Genomic DNA, 18,149 nt, shown 5'->3' with positions numbered 1-18,149 from the left:
AAGTATCCCACATCGGAAAGAGGTAAGGAGGGGGGAAGCCTTATAAGGGCAAACCCCAAGAGACCACAGTAGACGCGTTTTGGGAAGAAAGGGTAGTAAATCCCTTGACATAGAAACAAAACCGTGAGGGGAAGGCTGGGCCAAGGCCCTCGAACCCAAAGCGGACAATATCTACTGGTGTGGGCCCATAGGATGTTACAAATAATCTCCCCAATCAAAGACTTGGCCTCCTTAGCAGCTTTCTTCACTCTCCTAAATGCTATGCTTTTCGAAGCACTACACGGACCTGAGCATCTCGAAATAAGTTGAAACAGTTCCTTTACAATCAGAATATGATCTGAAAGATCCTGGTTTGCTTTTTTTCGGCTCCTGAAGGACAAAGCAGAGTAGATCCAGATCGTTTCTATAGGAGGATCAACTTTCGATTGCATTAATCGATAGACTACATTGATGAAATGAGACAAATTTAATGTTTCTTTGTGTATTTCATCTACGAGTTGTTGCATTGATTGGTGGAATGCGAGCCCATAATTTTCCTCGATAAAAGGAATGGGTTTCGAAGACGAGGCCATGCTGATTCTTGAAAATTAGGAATTCGAAGAGCAACTCTGCCCAGTCAAAACCCTAAGTAATGGCCTCGTAGGGTTTTAGCACAACAGAAACGATGGCGTTTTGCATGGAATTACAATGATTTTACTTTTATATATCTATTTGATGAAACTTATGACTTAAGCATTACCTGTTTAATGAGAAAAAATAAATTCAAAAATTTTGTGATAATTTCATCTCTATAGTTTTAATTTTTATAATAATTTAATTTTTATATTTTAAATATTTATAATAATTTAATCTTTTAATTAGGTATAATTTTTCAATTTATAATTAATTAATAATAAATTTAAGGGAAAGAATTTTTATTAACAAAATAAAAAATAAAAAATTAAATTATTTACTTTTAAAAATTATCTTAAATTTCAGTTATTTAATTGTAAATTACTCTATTTTTTTAACACTTTATTTTCGTATTTACCATATGAATTTTTTCTACAAGTTAAAATAACTATTAATAAGATAATAACATATAAATTAATTATTATAATTCTATTTAATTTTATTTTATTTTTGAAAAAAAATCTCTTTTATTATTTAATAAAATTTAATATTTTTAAATTAAATATAATTAAAAAGTTAATAAAAAATTATTTTTTAAAATATGTGTGAAGAAATAAAGTGAATAAAAATTATGAGATAAAATAAATATTAATTATTATTATATTTATTATTTAAATAATTATTTAAAAATTCTAATATAATAAATATTAGTTAAGTTAAAAGTTGAAAATATCATTATAGAAAATACATATTAAACAAAATATTAAATATATTCATAATTTTTATACATAAAAAACTGTGATAAATAGGTTAAAATCAATTGTGATTGTGATTCCTAATGTATATCTTGGATCCTATGAGTCGAAATATTTACGAGCAAAACCTTCAAGAAATTTGTATAGCCTGCCTGTATTCTGAAGTCTGAATCAACACCGATTCTGCCACCTTCCATACCATATATATAGATATACAGCTTATGCAGAAGAGACACCGAGTTCATATTTGCAATTCCGAGCTACAAAAACTCATGTGTGATTGTCAGCTAAGAGAGTCATGGCTAAACATAAAAGCAAGTTTTGTTGGGTTTAAAAAAGATTTAGTTTAAAAGATTGATTAAAATATGGCATGTTCTTTAGTTAAAATTTTTTTTAAAAAAAAATAAAAAAATAAAAAATAAAGAAGAAAAAAACATAATGGCTGTGCTTTGATTGCATTAGCTATATTTTTACTTTTATTGTATACATTATTAAATTTAATAAGTCTATTTATAATAAAAAAAAATAAATTAATTACATTTTTATTAGTTACAACTATAAAATTTAAACAATCTATAAAATTTTAAAAATATTTAAATTTAATTTTCAAAGAGATATTATTATTTCCAACAGTTCTCGCAGATTTAGCGACTCTATTGGTAGTATCAACGTGGGTGCCAATCTCTCTTTCAGCCAAGAGACCTGTTTTTGGTGCAAGAAAATAAGAACTCTTAAATTGAAACTTTAATTAATGCACAAATCAATAATATCGATAATAACAATCTCAAATCAAACTAACTACTTAATATTAAATAAATATAAAATATATCCAAAATTTAAAATTTAAAATTAAATTTCAATAAAAATTAAAAAATATAAAGATTATCAATGGATATTACGAAATCACTCGAATTTTTATTCTAATATAATATATTAGTAATATTCATAACAATTTATATAAAGTAGTTTTTATTATAAAATTAAAGAAAAATTCACCGCAATAATTTAGTCATCGTAGAAACTCACACTTCACTTATTATAACATAATTGAATATATATCCACTAAAAATAAAAAATCTTCCATTTACAATAAAACTAAAAATTCTCACAAACTCTTAAATTGAAATATTGAATCAATGTATAAATCAATAATCTCAATAATAATAATCTCAAATCAAATTAACTACCTGAAGTTGAAGTTAAATAAATCTAAAGTATATTTAAAAATTAACATTGTATTTTCATATTTACCATATGAATATTTTTCTAGAGTTTAAAATAATTATTAGTAAGATAAAAATATATTTTATTATATATATACTCAAAGTTTACATATTCATATTTAAAATAACACATAATTAAATAATAATAAACAATAGATTAAAAAATAAAACCCATTGAATAAAAAATTGTTAAACCTTTTAATTTGCAAAGATTAGAATATTGAATTTTAAAAAAATTAACAGCAAATTACAATATATACTATCTTTTAACTCAAGGGGGTAAGCTCTCAAATTTCAACTCAGATGGAAAGAAATTAATAATACCAACAATAATAATAATAAGATTCTAATTGATTACAGAAATAAAGTTGGAAGACTAATTTTGAGACGACCTAAACCCCGCTCACTGTGAACGGAATCGCCTGAAAAGTAATTTCTTGCAAATCATAGGGGACATAAGGTGTACAGTGAAGAAATAAAATTCAATTTCCAACCACTTAAAACAATACAATTAAGGTCCTGAAAAATTAAAACTCAAAATTTCAGCGTTAGATTCTCATTCCCCTTTGCAAATACGTAAAAGGGATTGCCAAAAATTGCAGGCAAGATACATGTAAGAGAAGCCAAGCCCACAACTCTCTCAGTTCTTGAACAGATTGTAAGACCCCGCTCGTTCAGACATCGGAATTCCTACCGTCCGGTGGAATCTCGGGTGTCGGATCCTCTTTGGGGGGTAGAGCAAGGGTAAAGGAAAGGTTTTCTAAAATGTTTTTAAGTGTTTTATGGTTTTAAATAGAAAAGAGTTGAGTTTTTGAAGAGGAAAGACCAAGGAGGCGTTTGCCAGGTTCGGCCGCCAAAAGTGAAGTTCGGCCGCCGAACATGTGAAGGCTTCGGGAGCGCCTTTGGCCTCCGAAAGTCTTGTGGGAGCGAGCCAAGGTTCGGCCGCCGAAAGTGAGGTTCGGCCGCCGAACTTGCATGAGTTTAGGGGGCACGTTAGGCTGCCGAAGGTCTTCGACCAGGCCACCTATATAAGGCCCTCAGATCGGAAATGGGCGAGTTTTCTCCCCATTCTCGAGCTCAGGTGAGTTTTGCCTTCCTTTGGTCGTTTTCGTGTTTTCTCTACCCATCTCTCAAGTTTTTCATGATTTCTACCCTTGTGTTTGAAGATTTAAAGCTTAAAAGGAGTTTTGGGAGCTTGGAGCTTTTGGAGCTTGGATTCTCCAACATCTCCAAGGTTCGGGTCACACAACCCTCGATCTTCAAGAGGTAAGTGTAGATCCTTGCTTTTCCTTATGTTTAATGAAGTTTTAAGTAAGTTTTATAGAGTTTGATGGTTAAGTTTGGGTAGATATGCATGTTTAGGCTTTTGTGGGTTTTATACCCAATGTATGTTATGTGATGATGTGTTGAGGAGTTTAAGTTAGTTTCTTTGCTCTCTATGCTTGTGGGAGTGTGTATGCATGCTTGGGAGAGAGTATGTGAGATTTGGGGTGTTTTGTGAGGTTATGGAGGCTGATGTGCACGAAGGCTGAGTTCTGGATGAACCCAGGTTCGGCCGCCGAAGGTGGTTTCGGCCGCCGAACGTGCCGTTGGATGCATGGTTTGGCCGCCTAACCTTGCCCCCGAAAGTGGAGTTGTGGCTTGAAAGCAGACTTTCGGCCGCCGAAGGCAATGTTCGGCCGCCGAAAGTGCCTGACTTTCGTCTCTGGAGTGAGGGTTCGGCCGCCGAAGGTGCCGCCGAACCTACCCGAGTTTCGTCTCTGGAGGAGACTTTCGGCCGCCGAAGGTGCCGCCGAAAGTGCCCTGTCCAGCCGTTTCTTGGGTGTTTCCTATGCATGTTTAAGTGATGTTTAGAAGGGTTTTTGGGGAGTTTCTTATGAGTTGTTAGAATGTGTTTAGTACCTCATGTGAGTCCATCTGTGTAGGATTGGACCTGAGGAGAGGTGTCTAGCTTCAGTGCTAGTTGACCCAGAGTTTGTTGAGCAGTGGCTTCAGGTGAGTAGAACTAAACTTAATGTTTTATTTTAAGAAATTCTAATGCCTAAAGCATGAGCATGCATCATGATTATGTATAGTAGGTTGATTGCACTAGTTCACGAATATGTTGCATTGCATTATTTCATGTTGATGCTGAGGTAGGTTTGGACCAAGGCGACTCCAATAGCCCATATCTGTCATTGAGTCTTGTCTATGTCCTTTGAGAGCCGGACGAGTACCTGTAGGAAAGTCCATGTGAGCTCTCTGTGGACCAGACACCATGTCATGTATGTTACAGGCCTTTGTGAGCTTCTTTGGGGAGCCGGGCACCGACAGAGGGATTTTTGGGGTCATGTCCGATCCTTGAGAGTAAAGATGCTAGCAATTCAAGAGTACTCTCTAAAAACACTCCGTGGGGAATAGTTATCTGCATGAGCCCCGAGACGGACCAGAGACAGTTATGTGATTTCTTTGTGATATGACGCATTTCATGAGAGCATGTAATTAATGAACTGTTTTCCTCTGTTTCTACTCACTGGGCTCTTGTAGCTCACCCCTTTCCCTTAACCCCAGTTTTGCAGGGCCAGAGTAAGTAAGCCAGAGTAAGTCAGAAAGAACTATGGGATAGAAGAGGTTCAAGCATGGGTTGCCATGTTTGGTTGTAATAGTTTAGCTGTATTTGTTTATGTTAAGAGATGCTTGTATGTATATGTTTTTGGAGATAGTGATAGTTATGTAAGGAAGTTGCTAAAGAGATGTTATGTTATGTAATGCTATGTATGTTATTTGCTTGTATAGCTTAGTTGTGGACATGCTTGATGATGATATAAGGACTTTTGTATGAATGGATAGGGTATGGTTTATGATGAAAGAGCTTATTAAGAAATAGAGCCAAGTAAGAAAAGTATAGAATTGTGCTTTGCCTAGAGTGTGGGTTAATCCCTTTTTGTTTTGCATGATCTTGAGAAAATGTTTTAATGTTATGAGTTTTGAATGGCCGTGAGGGAAGAAAGGGTTCCAATCCCTTGACCCAAAGCGGATATGTTTTAAAGCAAGCTTGATGCCCCTTTTGGTAAGAGGTTCTATGTTTTCATGCATAGGTCAAGCTAAGGAAAGGAAAACAAGTTTAAAGGTTTTTATGAGACCAAGGCTTAAGTTTTATGAAAAAGTTTGATCATGCATGGGATTATACCTAAAGTTCAGGATGTTTAGCAGGCTTGCTACGGGTTCCGGCGGCCTTAAGCCGATCCGAATCCTAGCGCCGAGCAGGTCGGGCCGTTACTAGAGGTGTACCGGTTTCCGGGCTGTTACAGATGGTATCAGAGCATCGGTTCCTCGAGAGTACGGTGTTTTGATGCGAAGATGCTCAGACATCGGAAAGAGGTTGTGCTAGATGTTAGTGGGGCAAGCACATTAAGAAAGATTAAGAGTAAGATCATGTCCACTAGGATAGGATGAGGAGTCCTGTCTTGCTTGATGATGTGTAATGCCATGTGTGATGCATGTGCATTTATGTTGTATTATGGATGTTGTTAGTCCCTTAGCTACGAGATGGCATGATATGTACTGGTATGAGATGAGCTGAGCGACCAAGAGTGGCACTTGGCACAGTTGGTCATGGCATGTTCTGCTATGTTGTGGGCTGTAGGTGACAGGTTCATCCATGATATATGTTGCATGAGGGGTCATGTGTTCATCACATGGACCATATGATATGATGCTATGCTATGTGTTGTGAGTTCATGTGTTTGTCATGGACCACATGATATGATGTGATGCTTATGTGTGCTTGTGTGCCTGTTGTGTTTCAGACAAGCTGAGATGCAAGGTGCTAGGAGCTCTATGGAGTCAGATCCATCTGAGTGGGAAAGTGAGCCTTTTCCCCTTGCAAGGTCAGGTGGAGATGACAGAGCAGGAGACCCTGAAAGGTCTGTTGAAGTCAGCAGAGAAGTCATGGTGCAGAGGAGGGATGTAGGATTGCAAGTGAATATGGATGAGGACTGCATGAGAGAATCTAAGGATTCTGAGAGTTCAAGTTCAGGAGAAGTTGATCCCTCCATGCTGAGTACAGCTACCAAGAGAGGTAGGAAGTGGGGAAGAGCCAGAGCCCCTAAGCAATGGGGCAGAACTAGGAAGGGTAGGCTGTGGAAGAGGTTTAGGCTAGATGCTGAGGATGGTTCGAGTTCTGGACGAGGAGCTACAGGATGTTTGAGGTGTGGGAGACCACACAGAGGAGCTTGTCGAGTTGGGACAACGGCATGCTTCAGGTGCGGACAGGAAGGGCATTTCGCACGTGAGTGTCCTACTGCGCCCAGGAGAATGTGGTCCCAGCAGCGAGCTGCAGGTGATGTGGCTCAAGCCAGTGTTTCAGGAAGGGGAGCAGACACATCGGACACAGTGGTGCCAGGTACGCTCACTTGTTCGTGTTCTGATGTGTGTGTTTGTGCTCTAGTGTGTTTCCCTTTTCTGTTGTTGCTCTAGGAGCCTTTGAGAGGTTGTGTTGATAGCTTCTGGGTGTAGAGTGTTCTCTTTGGGTTAGTAGACCGGGTAGGATCCATCTGTGGCTGAGATTCAAGCCAGTGTCCGATGAGGGTAGATGCCTTCCACCCGTGCATGAGGTCCTAGACTTGAGTGTCTGGATGTCAGCCGGGGGATGGATTGGTTTTCTACTTGTGGAGCTGGTGATACTTGCGTCTGCAGCGCAAGGTGGTCGGGATCGAAATGCAGGATGGGTCTGAGGTAGACTTCAGAGGGGACCAAGTAGGATGCCTAGAAGTTTGATGTCAGCTGTCAGGCTCGTAGAGTGTATAGGAATGGTTAGTAGAGAGTTTTAGTTGAGTTTGTGAGCTGAGCGGGCAGGTCTAGGAACCAGCCCTAGTGCCATAGATAGAGCGAGTGTTCTGAGGTTTCAGGCTAGTGTCAGGTTGGCCATCAATCAGGGAGGTAGAGTTTGGTTCAGAGGTGGTGCTTGGTACCCATAACCATTTCTCTCTTTCCTTTCGGGATGGTACCTGCAGAGAGTAAGAGTCTAGCAGAGAAGAGTAAGAGTAGAAAAGAGGGCAGAAGAGAAGAGTAAGATCGGTGAAGGAAGAAAGAAGAGAAGGATCAGAGTAGCGCAGCAGAAGCTTGTGGCGTTCACGCGCAAGTTTGAGGTTTTGATTGTTTGTTTGTGTGTTTGTTTGAACATTCGGGGACGAACGTTCTGTAAGGGGGGAAGAATGTAAGACCCCGCTCGTTCAGACATCGGAATTCCTACCGTCCGGTGGAATCTCGGGTGTCGGATCCTCTTTGGGGGGTAGAGCAAGGGTAAAGGAAAGGTTTTCTAAAATGTTTTTAAGTGTTTTATGGTTTTAAATAGAAAAGAGTTGAGTTTTTGAAGAGGAAAGACCAAGGAGGCGTTTGCCAGGTTCGGCCGCCGAAAGTGAAGTTCGGCCGCCGAACATGTGAAGGCTTCGGGAGCGCCTTTGGCCTCCGAAAGTCTTGTGGGAGCGAGCCAAGGTTCGGCCGCCGAAAGTGAGGTTCGGCCGCCGAACTTGCATGAGTTTAGGGGGCACGTTAGGCTGCCGAAGGTCTTCGACCAGGCCACCTATATAAGGCCCTCAGATCGGAAATGGGCGAGTTTTCTCCCCATTCTCGAGCTCAGGTGAGTTTTGCCTTCCTTTGGTCGTTTTCGTGTTTTCTCTACCCATCTCTCAAGTTTTTCATGATTTCTACCCTTGTGTTTGAAGATTTAAAGCTTAAAAGGAGTTTTGGGAGCTTGGAGCTTTTGGAGCTTGGATTCTCCAACATCTCCAAGGTTCGGGTCACACAACCCTCGATCTTCAAGAGGTAAGTGTAGATCCTTGCTTTTCCTTATGTTTAATGAAGTTTTAAGTAAGTTTTATAGAGTTTGATGGTTAAGTTTGGGTAGATATGCATGTTTAGGCTTTTGTGGGTTTTATACCCAATGTATGTTATGTGATGATGTGTTGAGGAGTTTAAGTTAGTTTCTTTGCTCTCTATGCTTGTGGGAGTGTGTATGCATGCTTGGGAGAGAGTATGTGAGATTTGGGGTGTTTTGTGAGGTTATGGAGGCTGATGTGCACGAAGGCTGAGTTCTGGATGAACCCAGGTTCGGCCGCCGAAGGTGGTTTCGGCCGCCGAACGTGCCGTTGGATGCATGGTTTGGCCGCCTAACCTTGCCCCCGAAAGTGGAGTTGTGGCTTGAAAGCAGACTTTCGGCCGCCGAAGGCAATGTTCGGCCGCCGAAAGTGCCTGACTTTCGTCTCTGGAGTGAGGGTTCGGCCGCCGAAGGTGCCGCCGAACCTACCCGAGTTTCGTCTCTGGAGGAGACTTTCGGCCGCCGAAGGTGCCGCCGAAAGTGCCCTGTCCAGCCGTTTCTTGGGTGTTTCCTATGCATGTTTAAGTGATGTTTAGAAGGGTTTTTGGGGAGTTTCTTATGAGTTGTTAGAATGTGTTTAGTACCTCATGTGAGTCCATCTGTGTAGGATTGGACCTGAGGAGAGGTGTCTAGCTTCAGTGCTAGTTGACCCAGAGTTTGTTGAGCAGTGGCTTCAGGTGAGTAGAACTAAACTTAATGTTTTATTTTAAGAAATTCTAATGCCTAAAGCATGAGCATGCATCATGATTATGTATAGTAGGTTGATTGCACTAGTTCACGAATATGTTGCATTGCATTATTTCATGTTGATGCTGAGGTAGGTTTGGACCAAGGCGACTCCAATAGCCCATATCTGTCATTGAGTCTTGTCTATGTCCTTTGAGAGCCGGACGAGTACCTGTAGGAAAGTCCATGTGAGCTCTCTGTGGACCAGACACCATGTCATGTATGTTACAGGCCTTTGTGAGCTTCTTTGGGGAGCCGGGCACCGACAGAGGGATTTTTGGGGTCATGTCCGATCCTTGAGAGTAAAGATGCTAGCAATTCAAGAGTACTCTCTAAAAACACTCCGTGGGGAATAGTTATCTGCATGAGCCCCGAGACGGACCAGAGACAGTTATGTGATTTCTTTGTGATATGACGCATTTCATGAGAGCATGTAATTAATGAACTGTTTTCCTCTGTTTCTACTCACTGGGCTCTTGTAGCTCACCCCTTTCCCTTAACCCCAGTTTTGCAGGGCCAGAGTAAGTAAGCCAGAGTAAGTCAGAAAGAACTATGGGATAGAAGAGGTTCAAGCATGGGTTGCCATGTTTGGTTGTAATAGTTTAGCTGTATTTGTTTATGTTAAGAGATGCTTGTATGTATATGTTTTTGGAGATAGTGATAGTTATGTAAGGAAGTTGCTAAAGAGATGTTATGTTATGTAATGCTATGTATGTTATTTGCTTGTATAGCTTAGTTGTGGACATGCTTGATGATGATATAAGGACTTTTGTATGAATGGATAGGGTATGGTTTATGATGAAAGAGCTTATTAAGAAATAGAGCCAAGTAAGAAAAGTATAGAATTGTGCTTTGCCTAGAGTGTGGGTTAATCCCTTTTTGTTTTGCATGATCTTGAGAAAATGTTTTAATGTTATGAGTTTTGAATGGCCGTGAGGGAAGAAAGGGTTCCAATCCCTTGACCCAAAGCGGATATGTTTTAAAGCAAGCTTGATGCCCCTTTTGGTAAGAGGTTCTATGTTTTCATGCATAGGTCAAGCTAAGGAAAGGAAAACAAGTTTAAAGGTTTTTATGAGACCAAGGCTTAAGTTTTATGAAAAAGTTTGATCATGCATGGGATTATACCTAAAGTTCAGGATGTTTAGCAGGCTTGCTACGGGTTCCGGCGGCCTTAAGCCGATCCGAATCCTAGCGCCGAGCAGGTCGGGCCGTTACTAGAGGTGTACCGGTTTCCGGGCTGTTACACAGATAGAAATAAGAAATACACTCAGCTCCCAAATAGAAAGCAACTTACTAGATAGAAGTTGTGGTTAAGCATCACCTTTGCCACTACTGCTTTGAATTTTGAATAACATGTAGATTACTTCACCACATCTTATAATATTGAGTTCTTGAGACCACACACCGCTGCCCATTGAATGCATATTTGATCATTATATCAATGTCGCGAGGATCTTTTTGGTTCGGTGCGACAGTCATGTTCCCAGATAAGACTTCCCCTTCACATATAGTTAACACATCTTCTAGGTACAGAATTGTTTGCTTCCAGTGTGTAGCCCGTGATCTTGGCCCTGCATTGATTTGAGTTCGTCAGAGAAGCATAAAGTCTTCCCCAATATGCTATTCTAAGAATGAAATGTAGACAATGGACAGAGCATTGTTCAGGCACAACACACAACCAACTGGCCGCGTACAATCCCCCACGTACTGTCAAGTTGTCATTCTAACTTTTAACTTTAGACTTGTATTAGTCTCGTGATGACGATGCTCAAAGTAATGAAATGTGTAGTATTTTTGAGGTGACCTTCAAACTCATTGAATTTTACAAAGACAAGCATCTAATCCAAATGACTAGACAAACAGCACATAAAAGCATAAATAAAAAAAAGATTAACCTATAGAGAAGCCCATTAACTTGGGACATTTGGTAAATGACACATCAAAGTAGGCCACCAAGGCATGGATGTAATCATCCCGCTCAGCCACAAGCTTAAAAGGAACTGTGAAGGAAGCGTCCCCAGAAACCATTTGACAGATATCCATAATCTGAAATGAGGTGAAGTAAACCAAACGATCACCAAAACAGGGAAGAACACCCAACAAAAGTATAGACCAAAAAATTTTTAAACAAGCATACATCCTTGTCTACATGCACATACGTGTTTTTGGCACACACACAAGTTTATGCATATCCCACCTTGAGGAGCTGGCAGTCTGTGACAATTTGTTTCTGATCAACAGTATCAACAAGAGGTTCCATGATGGCTTGCTTCTTGATGCAACTCATGTTAAAGCCATACACATTATTCCAAACTGGAGTAGTGTGAGAGCAAAAGGGACCAAACAACCATTACAAACAAGATCCAATAATTTTTCAGCTTACAGAAACACATGCATAGAAGAGAAAGTCTAAGAAAAACTAAAAGCCCCATTCATGGAATTGATATGAGAGAAGAGTCCCCAAAACTATCCAAATTTTGGAGCCTAAAGAAAACGACTAAAAAATATACTTGTATGCATTAGAAATTCAAGAGACTCACATTCAGTCTTATCTTCTTTGTAGTCTGCATCCTCAATGGCTGTCAAATAAAGGGAAGCTTTGTCTGGTAGAAGAATTCCCTCACTGACCTGAAAACCAGCAAAGCACAAGAAAAGTTGACACCATTGATTTCTTATATCAAAGAACTACAATTGATATAACAATGTTCTGCACAGTCAGAGAATAAAGTGAAAAATGAAATACAACTTACAAGCCATTTATCTCGTGCATAGAGGACCGTGTTTAACATATTTTCATACAATAGAAAATATCCCATCCACTCTGAAATTATAATATCTACTTTAGCAACTGGTAGCTCAATTTCTTCAATCTCTCCCTTCAAAACCGTTACAACTGTAACAATATTTTATTTAAGAAAAAAAGGGCAGAGTCACTGACTACTTTGAAGGAATATAGAAAGACAGTAGAATTAGCAAAACATCATAACACAAACATATTACCTTCTGAAAAACCATTTGATTCAACTATTTCTTTTGCCATGTCAGCCATGTCTGAGCACTCAACCTAAAAATGAAAAAGCAGGCAACCACATTTAATATAAAAAAACACATGACAAAAACACAAAATATGACATGCCTAATCGTAGCATCTTGATTGAAACAATTCCTTGCTGAATAGAAGAAAGGAAAGAAGTGAACACATACCGCATAAACATGTGCAGCCCCAGCTTTTGCACAAAATAGGGATATAATTCCAGTTCCAGCGCCAACATCAAGTACTATTTTATTCTTAAACAGAAACTTATTCTGATATATAACATTTTGATAAGTTTTAGTTGTCACTACATCCTTCAGCATTTCCTGGAATGTAAATGTGGTCAAGGGAATATCAGTTGGTAACTAATTTTATGTAACAAGGGGGAAATGCATCGCATAAAATAAATCAATTCCATAATTACTCAAGAATTCCAGATTTCACAATTTAAAAAGTCATCTAGATGCAGCATGGTAGAAAATATTGAAATAATACAGATGCATGAATTTGAAACAACTCAAACAACAGATTATTCCCTTCTTCAGATATTTGCTGTATAAAGAACACTAAAAGCATCAACCATCATGATACTTGGCAGTGGCCCATGAATAAATAAAACAAGCAGATGCAAATCACAAGAAAGCAGACATATATAAAGATTCAAGAAAAAGGAAACCGTTAAAGAGAAAGAGATTACAAGTTGACATACTTCAATTCTTGAAGAACAAAAATTGTGTATCCTAAATCATCTTTTACGTATCAAATATGTTTCTTTATTTCCTATTGTGTTTGAACATTATGAGAAAGATGATTTCTGGTACCTTAATTCCATCTACATTAATTTCGTCGCCGTTCCTTCCCTGCCCTTGCTGATTCCTTCTCGCATTATTCCTACGATTGCCTGGATTTCTTCTTCTCTTTGGCTTCAAAATTATGTAACTATTGTCGTTAGGACTACATGTATATTGCAGTAAAAGAGAAGAGAAGAGACGAGGTGTTTACCATTTCCAATAATTGAAGACGACCGGCAAGAAAAGACTGACGGAGATGTTGTGGTTTCTTGAAGAGACGAGACGTACAGTAAGCAAGTTGGCACCAGAGAGTTGCAGATTATTAAAGTAAATGTTTATAAAAAAATTATGAAAAAATATAAATATTTAATATAATGGTTATGAAGTTGGCTTTTTTTTATGAATTTAAATCTCTGTAACATTATTTTTTATTAATTGAGAGAAAAGAAAGTAAATTTTACTTAACATATAACCATTAAATTTTTGTAAATATTTTTCAAATAATTGAAGGAAAAAAAAAAAAGAAAAAAGAAACCCTTCGGGATCTCTTGTTATGCCACTTCAAGCACCTATTGCTGGCTGTGACTTTTTCGGTTAAAAATCTGATGAACTCCATAAAAAAATGTGCTTGAAGGCACTAGCTTTTTCATTACCTTTGAGCAAGTTCCAAATCCTCAGATTCAAGCACATTCTCTCATGTCCTTTGAGATTCATCTCCAACGCCGGAAGTGTTTCCTGTGAGAGTTCCTGTAAATATACCAGTAATTTCATTCTCCCTTTCAATTGCCATGATCTGATACAATATCTTTGATTGTAGTTCAACCAAAGGAGAGAAGATAGTAATAGTCTCTCACCATGTTGAAGCAAATCTCGAGTAAAACTCTATAGAAAATCGTCTAAGCGTGAGTTGGCCGAGTTAATTAGGCCCGACTCGATCTCAAAGTGGCTCAAGGACGGGATCGGAGGCAAATCAAATGTCCAACTGCGGTGCCGGTGAGAGCGTAGTGGATGAAGTATTGAGCCTCTGGTGCGATTCAAGGAGTTGCGCATAGTAGAAAGAATGAGCTCTTTGAGAGCATAGTAAAGCCTCAGTTGTGATGCCTTCAATTGAAATATTGTTGACATAGGTTATTGAAGAATTTTTCAAGAGTAAATATTTTGAAACATATATTTTTTTATTATAAAAAATTTGAAAAACATCTTATTATTTTTATGGTAAACGTATTTACGTTTTAATTTAAATATTCTAATTTTAATTTAATTATTTCAATTTTTATTTTTTAATATAATTTTAGTTGATTTATATATTTTTAAATTTGATAATTTAACAATTTAATAATCTAGTATATGACGTATATTATTATTATTATTTTTTTAAAAATTAATTTATTGATTAAAAAAACTCAACATTTATATTTTTTTATATTTTAATCCAAATATTTAAATTTTAAACAAATTGATTTAACAATTATATTTGAATATAATTTGATTAATTTTTAAAATTAAAATTAAAAATAAATAATCTAATCGTTAAATATGATATTCGCATTTTCTATAAATTTTATTTTTATAATAATAGTTATAAATATTTTATAATAAATATATTATTTAATTTAAAATAGCAATATATAATAAATAATTAAAAATAATATATTATTATAAAATTTTCATAAATATAAATTAATATTATTTTCATCTAAATTCTTATATTTTAATTCTTGAAAATCGAATAAAATTATATTTAAATGTAAATATTATATTAATTAATATAAAATTTAAATGTTTAATTTAAAATATAAAATGATATAAATATTAAAATTTTTAATTATTTAATAATTAATTCATATAGAAAAGTAATAATAATATATATGATATGACATCCCAATTAAATTATTAAAGTGCTATGTAAATTATTAAAATTTAAAAATTTATTGGTGAATTAAAATTATATAAAAATATAAAAGTTGAATCAATTAAATTAAAATTAAAAAATTAAAATTAAAATGTAAATATACTTGGATATTGATCGTTTTAATTAATTAATCTATTTTTATTGGTTCAATTAATTAAAAGTATTAAATTAAGCTAAAATAAAAAATAAACAGTAAAAGAAGGAAAATGAAGACCGCATGGATTGCTTACGTAAGCATTGAAGTCGTTATTCAGTAAATAGTAACTGAAGTCGTTATACGGTAAATGGTAATTGGTAACTGTAAAACAGTAAAAATGGTGTTGCTTTGGGCTATAAAACTGAGCTTAGATCCCGCCTTTTTCATATTCTCTCTGGACACGAGCGACTGCAACTCTCTGGTGCCAACTTGCTTACTGTACGTCTCGTCTCTTCAAGAAACCACAACATCTCCGTCAGTCTTTTCTTGCCGGTCGTCTTCAATTATTGGAAATGGTAAACACCTCGTCTCTTCTCTTCTCTTTTACTGCAATATACATGTAGTCCTAACGACAATAGTTACATAATTTTGAAGCCAAAGAGAAGAAGAAATCCAGGCAATCGTAGGAATAATGCGAGAAGGAATCAGCAAGGGCAGGGAAGGAACGGCGACGAAATTAATGTAGATGGAATTAAGGTACCAGAAATCATCTTTCTCATAATGTTCAAACACAATAGGAAATAAAGAAACATATTTGATACGTAAAAGATGATTTAGGATACACAATTTTTGTTCTTCAAGAATTGAAGTATGTCAACTTGTAATCTCTTTCTCTTTAACGGTTTCCTTTTTCTTGAATCTTTATATATGTCTGCTTTCTTGTGATTTGCATCTGCTTGTTTTATTTATTCATGGGCCACTGCCAAGTATCATGATGGTTGATGCTTTTAGTGTTCTTTATACAGCAAATATCTGAAGAAGGGAATAATCTGTTGTTTGAGTTGTTTCAAATTCATGCATCTGTATTATTTCAATATTTTCTACCATGCTGCATCTAGATGACTTTTTAAATTGTGAAATCTGGAATTCTTGAGTAATTATGGAATTGATTTATTTAATGCGATGCATTTCCCCCTTGTTACATAAAATTAGTTACCAACTGATATTCCCTTGACCACATTTACATTGCAGGAAATGCTGAAGGATGTAGTGACAACTAAAACTTATCAAAATGTTATTTATCAGAATAAGTTTCTATTTAAGAATAAAATAGTACTTGATGTTGGCGCTGGAACTGGAATTCTGTCCCTATTTTGTGCAAAAGCTGGGGCTGCACATGTTTATGCGGTATGTGTTCACTTCTTTCCTTTCTTCTATTCAGCAAGGAATTGTTTCAATCAAGATGCTACGATTAGGCATGTCATATTTTGTGTTTTTGTCATGTGTTTTTTTATATTAAATGTGGTTGCCTGCTTTTCCATTTTCAGGTTGAGTGCTCAGACATGACTGACATGACAAAAAAAATAGTTGAATCAAATGGTTTTTCAGAAGGTAATATGTTTGTGTTATGATGTTTTGCTAATTCTACTGTCTTTCTATATTCCTTCAAAGTAGTCAGTGACTCTGCCCTTTTTTTCTTAAATAAAATATTGTTACAGTTGTAACGGTTTTGAAGGGAGAGATTGAAGAAATTGAACTACCAGTTGCTAAAGTATATTATAATTTCAGAGTGGATGGGATATTTTCTATTGTATGAAAATATGTTAAACACGGTCCTCTATGTACGAGATAAATGGCTTGTAAGTTGTATTTCATTTTTCACTTTATTCTCTGAATGTGCAGAACATTGTTATATCAATTGTAGTTCTTTGATATAAGAAATCAATGGTGTCAACTTTTCTTGTGCTTTTCAGGTCAGTGATGGAATTCTTCTACCAGACAAAGCTTCCCTTTATTTGACAGCCATTGAGGATGCAGACTACAAAGAAGATAAGACTGAATGTGAGTCTCTTGAATTTCTAATGCATACAAGTATATTTTTTAGTCGTTTACTTTAGGCTCCAAAATTTGGATAGTTTTGGGACTCTTCTCTCATATCAATTCCATGAATGGGGCTTTTAGTTTTTCTTAGACTTTCTCTTCTATGCATGTGTTTCTGTAAGCTGAAAAATTATTAGATCTTGTTTGTAATGGTTGTTTGGTCCCTTTTGCTCTCACACTACTCCAGTTTGGAATAATGTGTATGGCTTTAACATGAGTTGCATCAAGAAGCAAGCCATCATGGAACCTCTTGTTGATACTGTTGATCAGAAACTCCAATAATTGAAGACGACCGGCAAGAAAAGACTGACGGAGATGTTGTGGTTTCTTGAAGAGACGAGACGTACAGTAAGCAAGTTGGCACCAGAGAGTTGCAGTCGCTCGTGTCCAGAGAGAATATGAAAAAGGCGGGATCTAAGCTCAGCTTTATAGCCCAAAGCAACACCATTTTTACTGTTTTACAGTTACCAATTACCATTTACCGTATAACGACTTCAGTTACTATTTACTGAATAACGACTTCAATGCTTACGTAAGCAATCCATGCCGTCTTCATTTTCCTTCTTTTACGGTTTATTTTTTATTTTAGCTTAATTTAATACTTTTAATTAATTGAACCAATAAAAATAGATTAATTAATTAAAACGATCAACATCCAAGTATATTTACATTTTAATTTTAATTTTTTAATTTTAATTTAATTGATTCAACTTTTATATTTTTATATAATTTTAATTCACCAATAAATTTTTAAATTTTAATAATTTACATAGCACTTTAATAATTTAATTGGGATGTCATATCATATATATTATTATTACTTTTCTATATGAATTAATTATTAAATAATTAAAAATTTTAATATTTATATCATTTTATATTTTAAATTAAACATTTAAATTTTATATTAATTAATATAATATTTACATTTAAATATAATTTTATTCGATTTTTAAGAATTAAAATATAAGAATTTAGATGAAAATAATATTAATTTATATTTATGAAAATTTTATAATAATATATTATTTTTAATTATTTATTATATACTGCTATTTTAAATTAAATAATATATTTATTATAAAATATTTATAACTATTATTATAAAAATAAAATTTATAGAAAATGTGAATATCATATTTAACGATTAGATTATTTATTTTTAATTTTAATTTTAAAAATTAATCAAATTATATTCAAATATAATTGTTAAATCAATTTG

At 35.7% G+C, this 18,149-nt stretch overlaps 2 protein-coding genes across 2 annotated transcripts; one reads left to right on the top strand and one right to left on the bottom strand.

Annotated features, from left to right (window-relative positions):
* Positions 1–3,053: 3,053 nt before the first annotated feature.
* On the bottom strand, positions 3,054–13,310 carry LOC122723250 (protein arginine N-methyltransferase 1.1-like). The gene is made up of 10 exons (XM_043955003.1): positions 13,210–13,310; positions 13,029–13,130; positions 12,378–12,533; positions 12,174–12,237; positions 11,924–12,066; positions 11,714–11,801; positions 11,371–11,486; positions 11,069–11,219; positions 10,422–10,744; positions 3,054–3,245 (listed from the first exon to the last, which is right to left on the bottom strand). Exons 1-9 carry the CDS (start codon positions 13,210–13,212, stop codon positions 10,539–10,541), a joined length of 1,029 nt encoding a protein of 342 aa, XP_043810938.1. The 5' UTR covers positions 13,213–13,310; the 3' UTR covers positions 3,054–3,245; positions 10,422–10,538.
* A 1,988-nt stretch (positions 13,311–15,298) lies between these two features.
* LOC122723251 (protein arginine N-methyltransferase 1.1-like) lies at positions 15,299–17,349 on the top strand. Its single transcript, XM_043955004.1, has 7 exons — positions 15,299–15,402; positions 15,482–15,583; positions 16,079–16,234; positions 16,375–16,438; positions 16,546–16,686; positions 16,801–16,888; positions 17,115–17,349. The coding sequence occupies exons 1-5, from the start codon at positions 15,400–15,402 to the stop codon at positions 16,641–16,643; spliced, it is 423 nt and encodes a 140-aa protein (XP_043810939.1). The 5' UTR covers positions 15,299–15,399; the 3' UTR covers positions 16,644–16,686; positions 16,801–16,888; positions 17,115–17,349.
* The last annotated feature ends 800 nt before the right edge of the window (positions 17,350–18,149 follow it).

The sequence above is a fragment of the Manihot esculenta genome, chromosome 3 (genome assembly GCF_001659605.2).
Source record: "Manihot esculenta cultivar AM560-2 chromosome 3, M.esculenta_v8, whole genome shotgun sequence".
Classification (NCBI taxonomy): Eukaryota; Viridiplantae; Streptophyta; class Magnoliopsida; order Malpighiales; family Euphorbiaceae; genus Manihot; species Manihot esculenta.
The sequence above is the reverse complement of the archived record's forward strand: the minus strand, read 5'-3'. Positions and strand labels throughout refer to the sequence as shown.

What these genes read in the sequence shown, in the direction of transcription:
- LOC122723250 (XM_043955003.1), bottom strand. An exon ending in ATGCACGAGATAAATGGCTT is followed by an intron (nt 11,802 to 11,923) that starts GTAAGTTGTATT and finishes GCTGGTTTTCAG; the next exon opens with GTCAGTGAGGGAATTCTTCT. An exon ending in CAAAGAAGATAAGACTGAAT is followed by an intron (nt 11,487 to 11,713) that starts GTGAGTCTCTTG and finishes ACACTACTCCAG; the next exon opens with TTTGGAATAATGTGTATGGC.
- LOC122723251 (XM_043955004.1), top strand. An exon ending in GGGCTGCACATGTTTATGCG is followed by an intron (nt 16,235 to 16,374) that starts GTATGTGTTCAC and finishes TTCCATTTTCAG; the next exon opens with GTTGAGTGCTCAGACATGAC. An exon ending in ATCAAATGGTTTTTCAGAAG is followed by an intron (nt 16,439 to 16,545) that starts GTAATATGTTTG and finishes ATATTGTTACAG; the next exon opens with TTGTAACGGTTTTGAAGGGA.